Source organism: Arabidopsis lyrata, assembly GCF_000004255.2.
Source record: "Arabidopsis lyrata subsp. lyrata unplaced genomic scaffold ARALYscaffold_3, whole genome shotgun sequence".
Taxonomy (NCBI): Eukaryota; Viridiplantae; Streptophyta; class Magnoliopsida; order Brassicales; family Brassicaceae; genus Arabidopsis; species Arabidopsis lyrata.
The window spans coordinates 12,179,656-12,196,679 of NW_003302553.1; the positions used below are offsets into that span (position 1 = coordinate 12,179,656).

At 36.6% G+C, this 17,024-nt stretch overlaps 2 protein-coding genes across 2 annotated transcripts; one reads left to right on the forward strand and one right to left on the reverse strand.

Moving 5' to 3' along the window:
* The first annotated feature begins 1,291 nt into the window (after window positions 1-1,291).
* Window positions 1,292-5,963, forward strand: LOC9321737 (probable serine/threonine-protein kinase DDB_G0267686). The gene is made up of 9 exons (XM_002883505.2): window positions 1,292-3,785; window positions 3,870-4,043; window positions 4,122-4,208; window positions 4,376-4,528; window positions 4,652-4,815; window positions 4,895-5,042; window positions 5,128-5,250; window positions 5,338-5,425; window positions 5,512-5,963. Exons 1-9 carry the CDS (start codon window positions 1,545-1,547, stop codon window positions 5,700-5,702), a joined length of 3,369 nt encoding a protein of 1,122 aa, XP_002883551.1. The 5' UTR covers window positions 1,292-1,544; the 3' UTR covers window positions 5,703-5,963.
* Window positions 5,761-6,649, reverse strand: LOC9319619 (thioredoxin-like protein 4B). The gene is made up of 4 exons (XM_002885625.2): window positions 6,492-6,649; window positions 6,248-6,405; window positions 6,100-6,166; window positions 5,761-5,997 (listed from the first exon to the last, which is right to left on the reverse strand). The coding sequence occupies exons 1-4, from the start codon at window positions 6,621-6,623 to the stop codon at window positions 5,899-5,901; spliced, it is 456 nt and encodes a 151-aa protein (XP_002885671.1). The 5' UTR covers window positions 6,624-6,649; the 3' UTR covers window positions 5,761-5,898.
* Between the last annotated feature and the right edge of the window lie 10,375 nt (window positions 6,650-17,024).

Sequence of the window (17,024 nt, forward strand, 5' to 3'; positions counted from 1 at the left end):
AACTTTCTAAATGAGGAAAGTTTTCATTCTGGGTCATTTGCTATTTGAGGAAAGTTTCTATTTTAGGAAACCTTCTAAATGAGGAAAGTTTCTATTTGAGGAAACCTTCTAAATGAGGAAAGTTTCTATTTTGGGGGAAACTTTCTAAATGAGGAAAGTTTCTATTTGAGGAAAACTTTCTAAATGAGGAAAATTTCTATTTGAGGAAACCTTCTAAATGAGGAAAGTTTCTAATTTGGGAAACTTTCTAAATGAGGAAAGTTTCTATTTGAGGAAAATTTTCTAAATGAGGAAAGTTTCTATTTGAGGAAACCTTCTAAATGAGGAAAGTTTCTAATTTGGGAAACTTTCTAAATGAGGAATGTTTCTATTTGAGGAAAACTTTCTAAATGAGGAATGTTTCTATTTTAGGAAACTTTCTCGGGAATCGTAAATTTTAAGGATACGGAACATAAGTTCGGTTTAATGGTTTAAAGTTGGATCGGAATATTAGATTCCGGTTTGGGCCGAATTGATTTCCGGTTTAGAATAACCAGTTTGAACCGGTTTACCCAGATTGAGATCCGGTTATTACCCAGATTGCGGTTTTGGATTTGATTTGATTTAGGTTTTAAGATTTCGGCCATGGCTTAGGTATTTTCGATTTGCGATTTTAGGTTTAGATAATTAAAACTTCTCTAGCAACTTAGGCGAGTTTAGCTTAAGCGATAATCAACTTTTTCTAGCAACCTAAACGAGTCAAACAATCGGATCTCACAAGCAAAGCAATCACTTAATCAATCATCATTCGTTTTAGGGTTTCTCTTTGCTTAACTTTCAAATTCAATTGTTGGCTCTTTAGCTTTACGGTTTTGATGTTACCTTTCACCTTACGAACCGCAAACAGTACCACGATGAACAGTGTCGTGATGAACAGTGTCGGCGATGAACAGTGTCGGTGATGAACTGTGTCGGCGTGAACAGTATCGGCGATGAACAGTATCGGCGATGAACAGTGTCGGCGATGAACAGTGTCGGCGATGAACAGTGTCGGCGTGAACAGTGTCGACGATGAACAGTATCGGCGATGAACAGTGTTTTGCGATTTTTAGGGTTAGGGTTGTTAAGAGCAAACTCGTGCTGATAACGTGTTGTGAAACTTATTGTTGTCTCATTCCATTCCATGAATTATGATACATATATATATGCATATAAACCTAGGGTTTTAGAGTACATAATGAATAACCCTGATGGGCTTATTGGGCCCGGTTATAAGTCCAATATGATGTATTATAACAGTATTTGCTTTTTTTTTTTTTTTTTTGGGCTATGTCTAATGACTGATTCTGATGAATAATATCTTTCCTTCAATGTTTCAGGTGCAAATATATTACTTTGATTCTCGATTGTTTGGCGTACTTGGTGGATGTTGTGTATGTTTTTGTCGTATCGTCTCGGATTTTTGACTATCGGGTGATTGTTCTGTATGTGCCTTGTTTAATGGCAGTTCAGAGTCAGAGATTCATCTCACAAAACTTATAAGCTTTGCTTGAGAGAGGTTAATTATGTCAGATAGATGGGCTGGACAAAACGCGGAACCTGCAGCTGTTTTGGCTGAGAGAAGAAATGTGAATAAAAACGTTTCACTTCAGACTGGTGAAGAGTTTTCAATGGAGTTTCTTAAGGATCATACTCCGGTTCAATCTCCTATCGTTTCAGGGAAAACGCATAATGATGTGCATAGATTTGGGGATCTTTACTATCAGAATCAACCACCGGGGTATGACAGTGCTGCTCGGTTTCATGAACTGAGGAGGATAGAATCTGAATGTCCTTCTGATGCATATGATTTTGGACGAGACCCGAGGAGTTCTATACGAGTTGAGAATGGTGGTTATATCCCTCATTTTAATGCTTACCACAATGTAGGTGGTGAGAAAGAAGTTATAACTAGGAAAGCTTTTGGTGAAATAAATTCTAATCGAGGAGATGTCACGGGGAGGTCTGCGCCTTGTGTGTTCTTACCAGAGCGTGTTCAGTCCAACAACTATACCGGAGGAGGAGGAGATTTCGATAGATTTGGAAAAGTAAAGTTTCTTTGCAGCTTTGGTGGGAGAATAATGCCAAGATCCACTGATGAAAAACTAAAATATGTAGGTGGAGAGACGCATATTATTTCGATCCGCAAGAACCTTTCGTGGGAAGAACTCAAGAAGAAGACCTCAGCTATATGCCAACAATTGCATTCAATTAAGTATCAGCTTCCAGGGGATGAGCTTGACTCCCTAATATCGGTATCTTCGGATGAGGATCTTCAGAATATGATTGAAGAGTACAACGGACTAGAAAGGCTCGAAGGTTCACAAAGGCCGCGACTGTTCCTGATTCCTATTGGGGAGCCTGAAAAAAAGGTTCAACAGAACATTCCAGATTGCCAATATGCTACAGCTTTAAATTGTAATGCTGATCCTAATCCTAGGAACATTGCTGGTAGTCAGACTTTGGTTGGTGATACACGTTATCATATAAACAATTTGGATCGAAATCCGAGTGTCTGTAAACGAACACCGGGTCAGATGCTCCGACTGGATACTACTGCTATGCACCCGAATCCACTTTTCAATGGAGTTCAATATAACATGTCTTCTTATCCATCACCTCCTGTTTCTCCTTCACCATTCCAGCATAGGGATTCAAGTGGTGCATACTCACAGTTCCATGGAAACAACTCCAGCTCCGAGAGCAATAATTCCTTCACTCCAGTTCAACAAGACACGTCCATCTTCGAGGTGATTGATTCCAAATATCATCAACAGCGACCACTACCTTCAGTAAACTATCAGTCTAACAAGCAGGAGGCAGAGAACCTATATGGGATTCTGTTCCAAAGTGGCTTCAATGAAAAACTTGCGACTCCCAATCCCGGTCATGTTGATAATCTTTGCTTTAACCCTGAGAGGTCTGCGAATAACGGAAGGGTCTACTATGATAAAGTGAGTATGCCCGAGGAATCTAAGGTTTCCTTCTCTGGTTCTACAAATTCAAATGACTCTTACTTGGGAATCCCGCACTCGTACTCAGACTCTACATTGGAGCTAAATGGTGGACACTCTAGCTACTTTTCACAAGAGAGACAACAAAGCCCATCTTCAACATTGAACTTTACAAAGAAACAAACACAAGAAAAGCCAGTGCAGGTGCATAGGAATAATGATCTAGCTGACCGTCGTACGCAAAGTGATATACTCGATATGAAGTCCACTGAGGGAGGAGAGACTATGTTTAAATTTTCCCCTAGTCCAAGAGGACCAAGACTATCCGGTGAAAACAAGACATTGCATATAGACATTTCTGCTGCAGGCAATCATTATGATGAGATTTATCTAAATCAGGAAACCAAAAATCAAGGAGGGAACAGTGACACCATTTTTCATCTAGGAGGGAAAGTGCTAGGGACGAGAGCAACGCCTTCTAACATGGACCGCAAGATGTTGCCTACATCTGGAAACCAAACCTCAGTGGTTGTTGATCCATGGAAGCAAATAAAGCAAGATAATGAGCGTTTGATGGCTGGAACCTTATCTGCTAATCTAATTTCTTTGGAGGAAGGCATTGCAGCTAATACCCCAAATGAAGAACCAGAATCTCGTGCTGCCCGGGAAAGAAATATGGAAGTTTCAGGGATCTTTTTAAATAAGAGAGCAGTCTCTGATGAGAATTTCTTGTTCAGCATCGCCTCTGAATCACCAAACAGCAAGATTGTTCATGAGACAGGGCGCTTAGAACTTGATTCAACACAAAAGAATGTGAGTATTAATTGCAAAATTCACTTAGAACATGATTATCCTCTATCAGCTTTTAACAGTAATAAATAATTAACTAACCTGCAGAGAACAGAAAGCGAAGGTGGTTTAGGCCATGTGAGAATCCCAAGCATGGATTTGAATCAGCCAGCGCCAGCAACAGCGAGTGAAACTTACAGTTTGAAGACACCAAGAGAAGATTCACCACAAAGCATTCCACACACAAAGATGAACAGTGGTGATACAATATTCCTTTCTGAGGTAGTGATTTACTTGTTTGCAAGCTTATGATCTAAGTTAAGAGAGGATCTTTCTTCTCATTATTGTCACTTTCGACAGGAAGCTGAAGCTAATATCGGCCAGAAGGAGAACAGTTTCAAAGACGCACGCTTTGTTGAAATGGAAGCCAGTGTTTATGGCTTGCAGGTACTTGGGAAATTTGAGCAATGCTATTCTGAGGCGTTTGTCTCGTTTAGCTTGTATATGACCAACGCTTCTGTTGCTTCTTCTTTAAACAAGACTTCATGCAGAACCCAATACTCTTGTTTGACATGCTTTAGAAATTTGAAATTTTACTCATTCTAAACCGTCAGATAATAAAGAACGCTGATCTTGAAGACCTAACAGAACTGGGATCCGGGACATATGAAACTGTCTATCATGGAACATGGCGGGGAACGGATGTTGCTATAAAGAGAATAAGAAACAGCTGTTTTGCGGGGAGATCATCTGAACAAGAACGCTTGGTTAGTCCTCAAATCTCTTGTTTCTTAGATCTATCTTCTTGCTACTGTTTTGGTATGAAGTACACAAGATGAGGTATTCTCCTTCGCAGCACATTCTTTGTTTAAACTGTATTGCTTTATCAGACGAAAGATTTCTGGAGGGAAGCACAAATACTCTCAAATCTTCATCACCCAAATGTTGTTGCATTCTACGGTATAGTCCCTGATGGAACTGGAGGAACCTTGGCAACTGTTACAGAGTTCATGGTGAATGGGTCACTCAGGCATGCTCTTCTCAAAAAGGACAGGTACTTTAATTTATTCGCTGCATTTCCCTTTAGTGTTCTGAATCCGAAAGAGACTTAATACGCCAGAATGCCAATGCAGGTTGCTTGACACTCGAAAAAAGATAATAATTGCCATGGATGCTGCTTTTGGCATGGAGTATTTGCACTCGAAGAACATTGTCCACTTTGATCTCAAATGCGAAAACTTACTTGTCAATTTAAGGGATCCACAACGGCCTATATGCAAGGTAGCATATATAATATTGATGAAAATCGCATTTCCGCTATAGACTGAGAATCAGCTATTTAAGTATGAAACTCTGGTTTCTGCAGGTGGGAGATCTTGGCTTATCCAGAATAAAACGTAACACTTTAGTATCTGGGGGAGTGCGAGGAACACTTCCATGGATGGCCCCAGAACTCTTGAACGGAAGCAGCACCCGAGTTTCTGAGAAAGTAAACTAATCGAACCACTATCCAATTAGTTTCATAAGCTTGACTTTATCTAGAAAACACAACCCATATTTTTTCCGGTCTCAACAGGTCGATGTTTTTTCATATGGAATCTCACTGTGGGAGATTCTAACCGGAGAGGAACCTTATGCAGATATGCATTGTGGAGCAATCATTGGTAAGTCAAAAACCATCACTCAAACTTCACTTACCTCAAAATAGCAGCCAACCTTTGCTCATATATCTCCTCTTCTTAACAATAAGGCGGGATCGTGAAGAACACACTTCGACCTCCCATACCGAAAAGCTGTTCTCCGGAATGGAAAAAGCTGATGGAACAATGCTGGTCTGTAGACCCGGATTCCCGTCCTCCATTCACCGAAATAACATGCCGACTTCGGTCCATGTCAATGGAAATCGTCACTAAAAGCAAAAGAAGAGATAATAAACCCTGACTTAAAACATCAGCAATCAAGAAATGACGGGTCAGTTCATCGACATTTTCACATATGGTTTCTATCGAAAATCTGCATATTTATTCTCATTCTTCAACTGTTGTACAAAAACATAAATGTAAATCTCAAAATGTCAATGTAAATATTATTGCCAACTAAAAGAATGAGAAACAGATTTTGCATTGTAATTTAGCTTCTACACATCCTTGTACAAGAGTTGATACTTTGGTATCCTCTCCGGCGGTATCGGACATTGAACAATCATCTTCCCTTTCATCGCTCCTCGATATATTGCCTATCCATAACACAATAACAAAAACAGAGGATGTGAATTAGTAACAACAAATCTATAAAAACTTTTACGAATTGATGAAATTGAATTGTTGTTCTTTGTTACCTCAACAACATTAATAAAGTCCTGTTTTATGTGAAATGCACCAATCCATTTAGTATGATCCGCAGTTCTACAAACCGGAATTAACATAAACCATCGTAACCAAACCTAAACCGGATTTAATCAGCTTCTAGAAGAAGAAATTAATTACCCAGAGTCCAATTTCATATGATGCGCATTGAAGAAGAAGATCGTCGAAGGAAACAAAGTAATGTCAAAATACTTCACATACACTTGAACTTCCTCTGAATCAACATCAACCAAAGCTACTTTTGCAAATTTCGAAACATCTCTCACCGATTTCGCAAGCTGAAAAAGAAAAATTCGAAAAATTAGGGTTTTTGATTAATCGAAATTAGAGAAATTAATTTTCTAAAGAGAAACGAATTCAATACAATTTCGTCATGCTGAAGACAAACGTCGTCAGAGAAACGACCAAATCGTAAAACAAGAACTTCATCAATGGTGTCTCTGATGATCCGATCAATCTCTTCCTTCTTCGTTAACGTCTTCAAAAGATAACTCATCTCGGCGCAAAATTGTCCGACGTCGTTTTTGGTAATATAACTAAAGAGACGCAAATTACACGACGTCGTTTTGAGTAAATAATATAATAACTCGGGTTTCGAGGTCCATTCGGGTTTGGTTTGTAATCGGTTTGGTTTCAGTTTGGGTAAGTGTCGAGTTCGGTTGGTGTCGGTTCCATTTTTGGAAAGAAAAAACCTAAAAATTATTTAATTTAAACAAAACACTGTATAATTTTGACAAATATAACAAGGGATTTCAAGATATTTAAAAACTCTTTCTATTGTTGTTATTTGATATTTTTGGGTATAAAAATACAATTAATATTTTCAAAATTTATATCATATTTTTGGATATAATTTTTGAATTTTTTGTTCTGTATAAATTTTATTTAGATGATTCGGATAAAACTAGTTAGAATCCAGGATTTTATGACTATTTGGGCCATGAATGGGAAGTCTAATCGCACTATACGGTACGGTTCCCATTCAAGCAAATTTTTTTACACATAACTGTTGTAGAATAAAATAATTAAAAATAGAAGTGAATCACGTTTGTAAAGAAATGCAGTGTATGGTTACTATACATCACTTATGGTGTGTTTTTAGGTGACTACCTGCGGTTCAAGTTTTGTTTTTTTAAATGGTTTTAAAAATCTGGAAAATATAAGAGTTAATTGTATAAAACAATTCAATTTTAGTTGAAAAATATATTTATCCAAAGTATTAAAAAAATAGTTAAAAATTTGATAACTATTATATTTGCACTGTACTTGTTATGTTTACCATTCAAACATTTATCATGAATTGCATATTATTTTTTTCACCATTTAAATATTATTCTGTACCGCTTGTTATGCAGTAACCGCACTTATTCCGCATGATGTGTTTCTTTCAACAACACCACTGTAAAATCGCACCGTTCCTCTAAAACAGCTTCTCCCGCACCGCTCAAACCGTTGTCACTATTCGAAGCCTTGGTTTGAATTTTCGGTTTGGTTTTATGCCGGACTTTTTGAAGTTTATTTATTGAATTTAAATAATGTGGGAAAACAATATATCTATAACTAACAATATTTGAGAAGTGTTTTTGCTGACGTGTCGGACTCTCGGCTCTTGTTGAGTCCTTGATTTTACGTAATTACTTAATTACCCTTAATGAAATATAATTAATTTTGAAAAAATTAAATTGAATTTCGGAATTAACCAGGAAACAATAAACATGATAATTAACCAAAAAAAAAAAAAAAGAAGGATCAATGAAGTACCAGTTAGGAAGCTTTAATCGAATTCTTCGTGTTCTTCGTCGTGCGAATATAATTCTTCTAAACGAAGGCAAAACTTGAAATCCTAACATAAACCATATATTCATAGCAATAACAGAGATCTAATAATTTAGTGATAGAATTTCACCTGTTGATCAGTCGAAGCAAAATAGTAAAGCATCTCATAGTATCTTGCCCATGTTATGTCTTTAAGCCGTCAATATTATCCTGCACCCTATAATTCTAACCAATGAAAAGAACAAATATTTATTACCTTGGATACAGACTGCACGAAGGAACCTTGGATAAAAACTCGACAAAGAAACTTGTAAGTGTTAATGTATTATGAAGCTTCCATGAACGTGAATTCGTGATCATAATGAAGAAACGTGTGAATGGAGACGATTGATGGGCTTGTTTTTTTCTTTTTTAACTTTTGTGTAAACAGATCCGTTTCATTATTTATCGGAAAAGGAATTATACCAAAAAAAAATTAATCGGAAAAGGAAAATATTTATTATAATATTGATATATTTAAGATGATAATGTCAAATATAGTTATAAATCTTAATTAGTTATGTTATTGTTCCATAACAAATAATTTAAAAATATATAACTTCCTTTTTGTAGTTATTATCGTCAAAAAAAGAAAAACCCTAAAAAAATCCTACACCACCTCTTACCTTGATATAAATACCTTGCATGTTTACACTTTCGGATCATCACTAACCTTGATTTTTTGCATTGATTTTTTTTTAGTTATACATCTTATTTTCGTTACTATAAATTCTAATGGTTTTTTTTAACGATTGTAGGTTTTGGATGAGTGAAAGCAACCATGATGCATAAAGAAGATTTAGTGATGTTTCAATTGATTAACGGGTAATCTTTTATCTTTAATGTCTCGATTTTCTTATTTTGTTATATTTTTATATGATTTACGTTACATATCTAATGTATTTCAGACTAATCAAGGTGCGGTTCAGAAATTTATGTTCCAAAACATTGTTACAAATCGATGGGGGAAAATGTTTGATTTATATTTGTTCCTATCTATATGATATTGTGATTAATTTATGTGTTTTTATTTGTTTTACCGATGCTTTTGTGGAATTTCAAAATATTGAAAAGTTATGGCTAATCTCCACGAGCATGTAATCTCTCATATAACTTTGATCGTTTTTTTTTATGAGTCTTATTTTTTGTGTGATAATCAATGTTATTGTCAAATTATCTCCACGAGCATGTGATCTTCCATGTATTTTTAATCTACTCTTTGTTTTTCTTGTTTGATGAGTTTTAATTTTGTGTGGATATCATTGTTGTGATGTAGTCAAAATTCCAATAATGAGATACCAATATTTCGACTCTTTTAGGTATCACGTACGTTTCCCAACTTTATATTTGATACGTCTTCGCTTGTTAACAGAAAATTTGAAACATCGATCTCCATCTTCTAAAAGTGATTGAATTAAAATAGAATGACAACGTTTTAAAACCTAATTCTCAATTAATATTTGTGGTATATGTTTTTATGTTTTATTCCACTATGGTTGTGGGTTGATGATATCAATTATGAACATGTAGGTAATTTTATAATTTAGTCCTAATCAGTTGTCTGTTTTTGTGAAACTCCTAATCTATTATTTTTTTATTAATTAACCTAATAGACTATAGTCGTTGGGTATTCTTCTTCCTCTTATTCTCTTCACCGTATCTTCTCAGGGACATATTCCAAAATCTGATACACATGGTCTACAGTGTCACTCAACGTCATGTGGTGAGTTTTAGTTTTATACGTTCATGTTTAATGTTTGCTCTTCTGAGGATTTATTCTCTTCATGCAAGGTCTGTCTATTCAATTGTTCATCTTTTATTCTGTTAAAGAGAGTTTGTTGCATTAATGTATCGTGCTCTACATTTCGAATTGTCATTTCGTTGTTACTTCCTGGTGTACAAAAAACGGCAGTGATATGGATTTGTGCTTTGCTAAATCTGTTTCTCAGTTCTCTGATGGCATTGAAGACAGAGTTGTGGTGGGGAGCCTTGATCTTAACCAATGCCGTTGGCTTCCTGATGAAATTGCTGGAACAAAACCAGAGGTATTTGTGTCGCCAACAATGCTGAACTTGAATCTGATATTGGACAAATTGAGAAGCCTAAGAGTATTTTATGTTATAGGGGATTGGTGTGGATTTTGCGAGAGCATACTTAAGCAACGTCTGTGTTGCAAAAGAGCTGCATCGTAATGGAGTTGGTTACAAACTCATTGATAAGTCCAAGAGAGTGGGGTAAGAATGTTTAATCAAACTCCTTAGACGTGTCCAGTTGGAGTTAAAAAAAGAGTTGTGAATATGGTTCAAGCATAACGGATATGTACGTGCATGTGATGGTAGCCAATGAAGCAGCACAGAGGCTATACATGAAAAGCGGGATCGAGCAAGAGACTGCTGAGCAGCGTGGCAAGCTCGATACCTTAATAGACCACAACGGCTCCTCCTCTGGCTCCGCCTATCTTCTTCTTCCCTGGAGCTGATCCTCAGCTTTCTTCTTCCAATGGACGCTTTGCGATTCCTTCCTCTTCTCTCTTGTAAGTCTCTCTCTGAAACTCTCTGTTTTTTTCAATTACATTTCTCCGTTCTCATATTTTGGTTGAAGTTTTGGATTAATGAACAGCGTATATACTGTTCTGTCTCGTAATTTTTGTAATTCGTGTTCTGGGTTTGCGATTTCTGTTGCTACTCGCCACTAAATTCTCTGTTTTTCCTCTGAGCTTCTAAAAGCATAATCCATTTTGCGTAATTGAGATTTTTCTAATTGTGACTTTGATTTCTTCTCTGTTGGATCCACGGTTTTTACCCTTTCAATTGTTGTTTTCTATGAGTAATGCCTGTTTTGTTTCATTATGTTTTGGATCCAAATGCAATTAGTGTACAGTTTATAGTCTGGAAGCGGATTACTTCCAATTGGATCTGTTTCGTTCCGCATAATCACACTTGTGCTGTGAATCTTTGCTCTTGCGTTTTGAATAAGTTTACTTACTGGTACCGAATTGGTCGTTATTCTATTCATGAGATAAGCATTCCTGTTATGCTGCATCGTGTATTTCTTTATTTGTCTTTCTTCTCTTACTTACATACCCTGTGCTTATTCCACTGCCAGCGTTATTTCTTCTCTTCTTTAATGACATTTGTTTATCTAAGTTGGTAGTAAGATCATGAGGAAGAAGTATCTAGGCTTAGTTTTACCATAAAGTCTTTTGATTCTTTTCATGTGAGACAACACTTCATGGTTTCATCCAATTCAGTAGTCATTGACCAAAATTTTATCATTGCGTTTGATAAATAGATAACTTCCACTTCAGTCACCTGAGCATTGTGTTAACATCAATAAGTCCATGGCAAACACAGTGTTGGCAGATAAGACACCACTCTTTGGTTCCTTTGGTGTAACAAATTATTTTCACTTTAATGTTGGTAGATATGGTTTAGTCATATATTAATTACATGCTCAAATGATTTAAATTATAATACAACCAAAATAATTACGTCATACATTTAATTAATATGATTCTGATAATTATTTAATATTCTGATAATTATTTAATATTTAACTGCATAAAATTTGAAATAAATTTTCAAAACTATTTATGTATAATAAGAGGGGAAATTAATCAATCATATTTCTATTTTGAAGATAAATACAAAAAATAAGACATAACTAATAAAATTTGGTGCTTAAATGAATAAAATATACCTAAACTAGGACTGGGCATAAAACCCGAAATCCGAAAACCGATCTGAAAACTCTAGAACCGAAGCTGAACCGAATAGTCCCTAAACCAGAACGGATAATAAATAATCCTATTCTAATTATCCGAACCAAACCCGATCCGAACGAAAACCGAATAGATATCCAAAAACCAGAAATAAAATTATATATCCAAAAATATTAGTTATATTTAGTTGTAATTTTATAGCAAATAACAAAAAATATCCTAAATAACCTAGATTCCATTTTTTTTTTAGTTAGATTTGTTAAAATTATAAATATTTTTGTAAAATTTAACCAAATTTTAGAAAGATTAAACCAATTTTTATTTAAATTGAACAGTTTTTTAGTTTTTTTGCCCAAAAATCGATCTGAATCCGATACCTATCCGAACCGAAACCGAACCAATGACTCATAAAATCCGAACGGATAATTAATTCTCCTACCCAAATTATCCGAATCCGAATATATTTGAACCGAAACCGAACCGAAAAGTCATAAAATCCGAACGGATAATAAACTCTCATACTCGAATTATCCAAATATATCCGTTCCGAATCCGATCCGAAATCCGACTGTCCAGGCCTAGCCTAAACCATTAGCAACTCTATGTACCTCTCACGGGTGGACAAAATGATTTGAGAAATAACTTTATTTAGTTTAGTTTGAGTTGTTAGAATCAGAGGTGAGCTCTTTGGTATGGTAATCCAATGTCGTATGTAGGCATGTGCGAGCAGTGTATTTGCACCAGAACTTTTATGACGAGATAATATTTCAGTATTGTATATGGACAATATTCGAATTGGAACTTTGAAAACGATCACGCCAGTTTAAGAAATATATTTCTCTGTCATCACCCCATGATGGATGACGTTTCCACTGAAGATTTATCCTTTGATGACTTACTCGATACTTCAAACATTGAAATGTTTCCGACAAAGATACCACACTAAATAGTAATTAACAAGAAATGGTATGTGTTTTAACGAAGTCGGAGACGAATTTCGCTTGAGGTTACCCCCTTATAAGCAAACTCTCCGTTTTGGTATTTCATTAAACACAATATTTTTTTTCCTTCTCTAATGTGCTTTGGTTTTGTTTTTCCATGATTTATAACTTTCTTAGATTTTGGTTGAGCTTGAGCTTGAGCTTTAATTTTGTCTAAATATATATAAAAGGTGAGAATATAATATGTTATTTTGTTAACTCCGTGTCAAGTAATATGTGATGTCTGTCTCAACACATACCATCTACTTTCTATTATGTGAATGTAGCAGAGAGGGTGATGAGGTTCATATCAAATAATTTGTGTATAAATTCAATATATAGATAGGAGAGTCTTCTAAATATATCCTATTTCTTTGTTTGCTACTTCAAATATATTTAAATTGTGCTTTTATTTCAATTGAAAATAAAGTAGTTATCTATGAATTATTTAACACAATTTACTTAATTTTAAACAAGCGGTTATCATCTAGAACAAGCGACTCAATCAGTTGAAACAATAACAAGTACAAACGGAACTGCATGAGCCAAAGGAAATAATAGCAAATATTGTATCTCAGCCGCAAGAATCTCGTCTCCTTTGGCTCTTGTGATTGCTTTCTGTGCTAACTGACATTTATTAAACTTACCAACAACACTCTTCGAAGTAATGCGACTTTGATCATATAAATGAATCTTTCCATTATCTGGGATCTCGATGACTGTTTTTTTGAATTAGTGCAAGTTACGTTTATTTTTGTATATATGTTTAGTTCTAATGGTAGCTCATGCCTCTAGACTGAAAAACCAAGATGACATAGATCCTGCTATAGTTGGGATGCTTGCTGACCCTAAATGGTATTATTACGGTCTTCCCACATTGAAGATTTATTTAATTTGCTAGAGAACTACATTATTAGTCTAAAGTTTCATCAATATTGCTTTCTATAAGCACGAGCTGGCGTTCAAGAGGTTCACTTTCTTCCATTCAATCCTACTGATAAGAGAACATCTCTAACATAGATTGACAGTAAGATGCATTGTGCACATGAGCAAGTAAATTGTCGATTGCCATTTAACTTCTATTTCAAAAAATATTGGTGTAGAGTTATATCAACTCCTACTGCCGATGATTCAATCGAAAATCTTGAACACAATAAAGCAAAGATTAAGCGAAGTTAATACCGTGGTAGATAATTTTGCTGAATTATTATATATCTTAGTTTTTTTTTAGGTTTTCATTTGTAGCCTTAATGAAAACTCGGGCAATTCTTAAGATCTTCTTGTGTTGTAGCTACAGACCCGTCTTGGCATTTTATCTCTCTAATAGCATTCTTGGCCAATCTTGCTTTGACTGCATTGTGAAAATACATGTTATTTCTATCTCCCACATTAAGCCAATGAAGCTTTGATTTCTGTTTCAGAAAACCTTCTTCAAGTACTGATACGTGATCCCATATCTTATAAGCCTCGGCTTCCTCCTCCATCAAAGCCGAAGTAGGATTTTCAAGTGTGGCTTGTTGCTTGTCACATAGAACCTCATATGCTGCATCAACTCTAGTCGACAGCTGGTGAAGCTTTCTACGTCCCAAAGACCGCAAAATTGGCTTAAGGGCCTTAAGTTTTTTAGAAAATCTGAAAATAGCAGAGGTGGAATGATAAAGAACACTTGTACTATCCCAGAACTCTTGAACTGTAGGCAGGAAATCCGGCAATGATGCGATGACATTTGAAAATTTGAAAGGACCACGCGGACGACTAGTAGCTGCTGCTATTTTAATCCGACATCGAAGATGATCCGAACAACCGCCAGGTTCAAACACACTATAGGATTCAGGAAATAAACGAGTCCACTCCTCATTAACCAAAACACGATCCAATTTTTTGCATATCAGCTCTTCCTCCCGCTTGTTACACCAAGTGAACTGAGGGCCGTGAGAGCTCATGTCCACAAGAGAACAATACCTCACCATTGCTTGAAAATCCCGCATCCCATAAGAAATAGAAGGAGAGTTCTCATAGTTTGAATGCTCTTCACCGTCGAGAATTTCATTGAAATCTCCCATGATGAGCCAAGGTTTATTCTGAATCAGTGGAGTATCAAAATGATATTTAATATCTTCCCACAGCTCTTTCCTATCCTCTGGTAGGTTAGCTGCATAAACAAAAGAGACAAAAATCTCCTCTGAGGCACCATCCATCAAAACTGAACATGTTACAAGCTGACCACTCTTGTAGACCGGAGTGACTCGAACATTATTTCTCCAAACTACCCATATGCGGCCCAAACTATTGAATTCATAATTAGTAATAGAAGACCAATCTCGAAAAACAGAGGACAGAATACGAGAAGCCCTGGTTTCTTGTACTCGCGTTTCCAAAAGACACCCAAATTGCAAATTTTCTTCATGTAACCAGTCACTTACTACGGAATGTTTTGTTGATTTATTGAAACCGCGCACATTCCAGAAAAAGCAAGACATTAATGATGTTTTTTGGAGGTTCTTTTGCTCGATACGCTAGGGCGAGCCTTAGCTTGTTGAGAAAAAGATTCCGATGTAGCTTTCTGCGAATTCTTTGTTTGACGGGTAGCTCGGACCGAGCTTGCTTTCTCTACTTCTGTGATGGCCTGCGTCGAACTTGCATGAGTGTTAACACCATTCTCGACATTGTTGTCTATACTTTCCTTACCTCCTGCCACTTCCCCTTCGATGACTACATCGTCTAGCTTGGGCTCATCAATATTATCTAGAACAGAGAATCGAGAAGCAGAGAGAATAGTAACTTGACCATAAGCTAGTGAGCTTTGAACCTTCTCATTACTCTTACAGCCTTTCCCTGGGGAAACTAAGGACCAACCATCCTTACCAGCACCTTGTGTTATATTATCTTGCTCCTCATGTGTTTCAGCGGCTCTGTTTTGCTGCACTGCATTCGATACGGCCAACGTAGGTGTTTGCACCTCTTGCACCTCAACTGGAACAGAGGTCTCTGTTTTTTCAGAATCATTATCTGCTACCAGCTCACCTTCTTCTAGGTCATCTGCCTTTACCTTCACGGGAGACGCTTTTTTGGAGTTTTTATCACACGAACCAGCGGACTATGAGGGTGTCCCTGCGGACCAGATTGAAGAATTGTTGGATTTTCGATGTTCTTTATCAGAACAGGACACGTTGGTGAGTCCTGTTACAGAGGAAGAGATTCGAACTGTGTTGTTCAAGATGCCGGGAAATAAAGCCCCTGGTCCTGATGGTTACACGGCTGAGTTCTTCAAGTTAACATGGCCTATCCTGGGGAAAGACTTTGTCACTGCAATTCAGTCTTTTTTCATGATGACTTTCTTGCCTAAAGGAGTTAATACCACAATTCTGGCCCTTATTCCAAAAAAGAATGAAGCTATAGAGATGAAAGATTATCGTCCCATATCATGCTGCAATGTGATGTATAAGGTAATATCGAAAATTCTTGCTAACAGAATGAAGAAAATTCTCCCTGCATCAATAGCCCCAAACCAGTCTGCGTTTATTAAGGATCGTCTTATGATGGAAAATCTGTTGTTAGCTTCAGAATTAGTCAAGGATTACCATAAAGCTTCAGTCTCTAAAAGGTGTGCTGTTAAGATAGACATATCAAAGGCTTTTGATACGGTGCAATGGCCTTTCTTGCTGACGGCTCTAAGAGCCATGAATCTTCCGGAAAGTTTTATTCGCTGGATTGAGCTCTGTATTGGCACTGCTTCGTTCTCTGTTCAAGTCAATGGGGAGTTGGCTGGGTTTTTTCAAAGCAAAAGGGGTTTAAGACAAGGATGCTCTCTTTCTCCATATCTTTTCGTCATTTGCATGAACGCTCTCTCTAGAATGCTGGATAAAGCGGCAGTGGATCAGAAAATTGGTTACCATCCTCGGTGTAAAAGCATGGGACTAACTCACTTGTGCTTTGCAGATGATATTTTGGTTTTTTCAGATGGGAGTGTACGATCAATAGCGGGTATTCTACAAGTTTTTAATAAGTTTGCAGATGCCTCGGGACTCAGAATCAGCCTAGAGAAATCAACCCTCTTCATGGCTGGTTTCTCATCTACTCATAAAGAAGATATACTCCAGCGTTTTCCATTTGAAATGGGAACTCTTCCAGTGCGGTATCTCGGTCTCCCTTTTCTCACTAAAAGTATGACTCGCTCCGATTATCTACCCCTCATTGAGAAAATAAGAAATCGCATCACCTCTTGGACGGGTCGGTTCTTATCTTTTGCGGGTAGACTACAACTGATCAAATCTGTCCTATCAAGCATCACTAACTTTTGGCTCTCAGCTTTTAGGCTGCCAAGTAAGTCTATTAAAGATCTTGAAAGTCTTTTCTCTGCTTTTTTGTGGTCTGGTGTAGA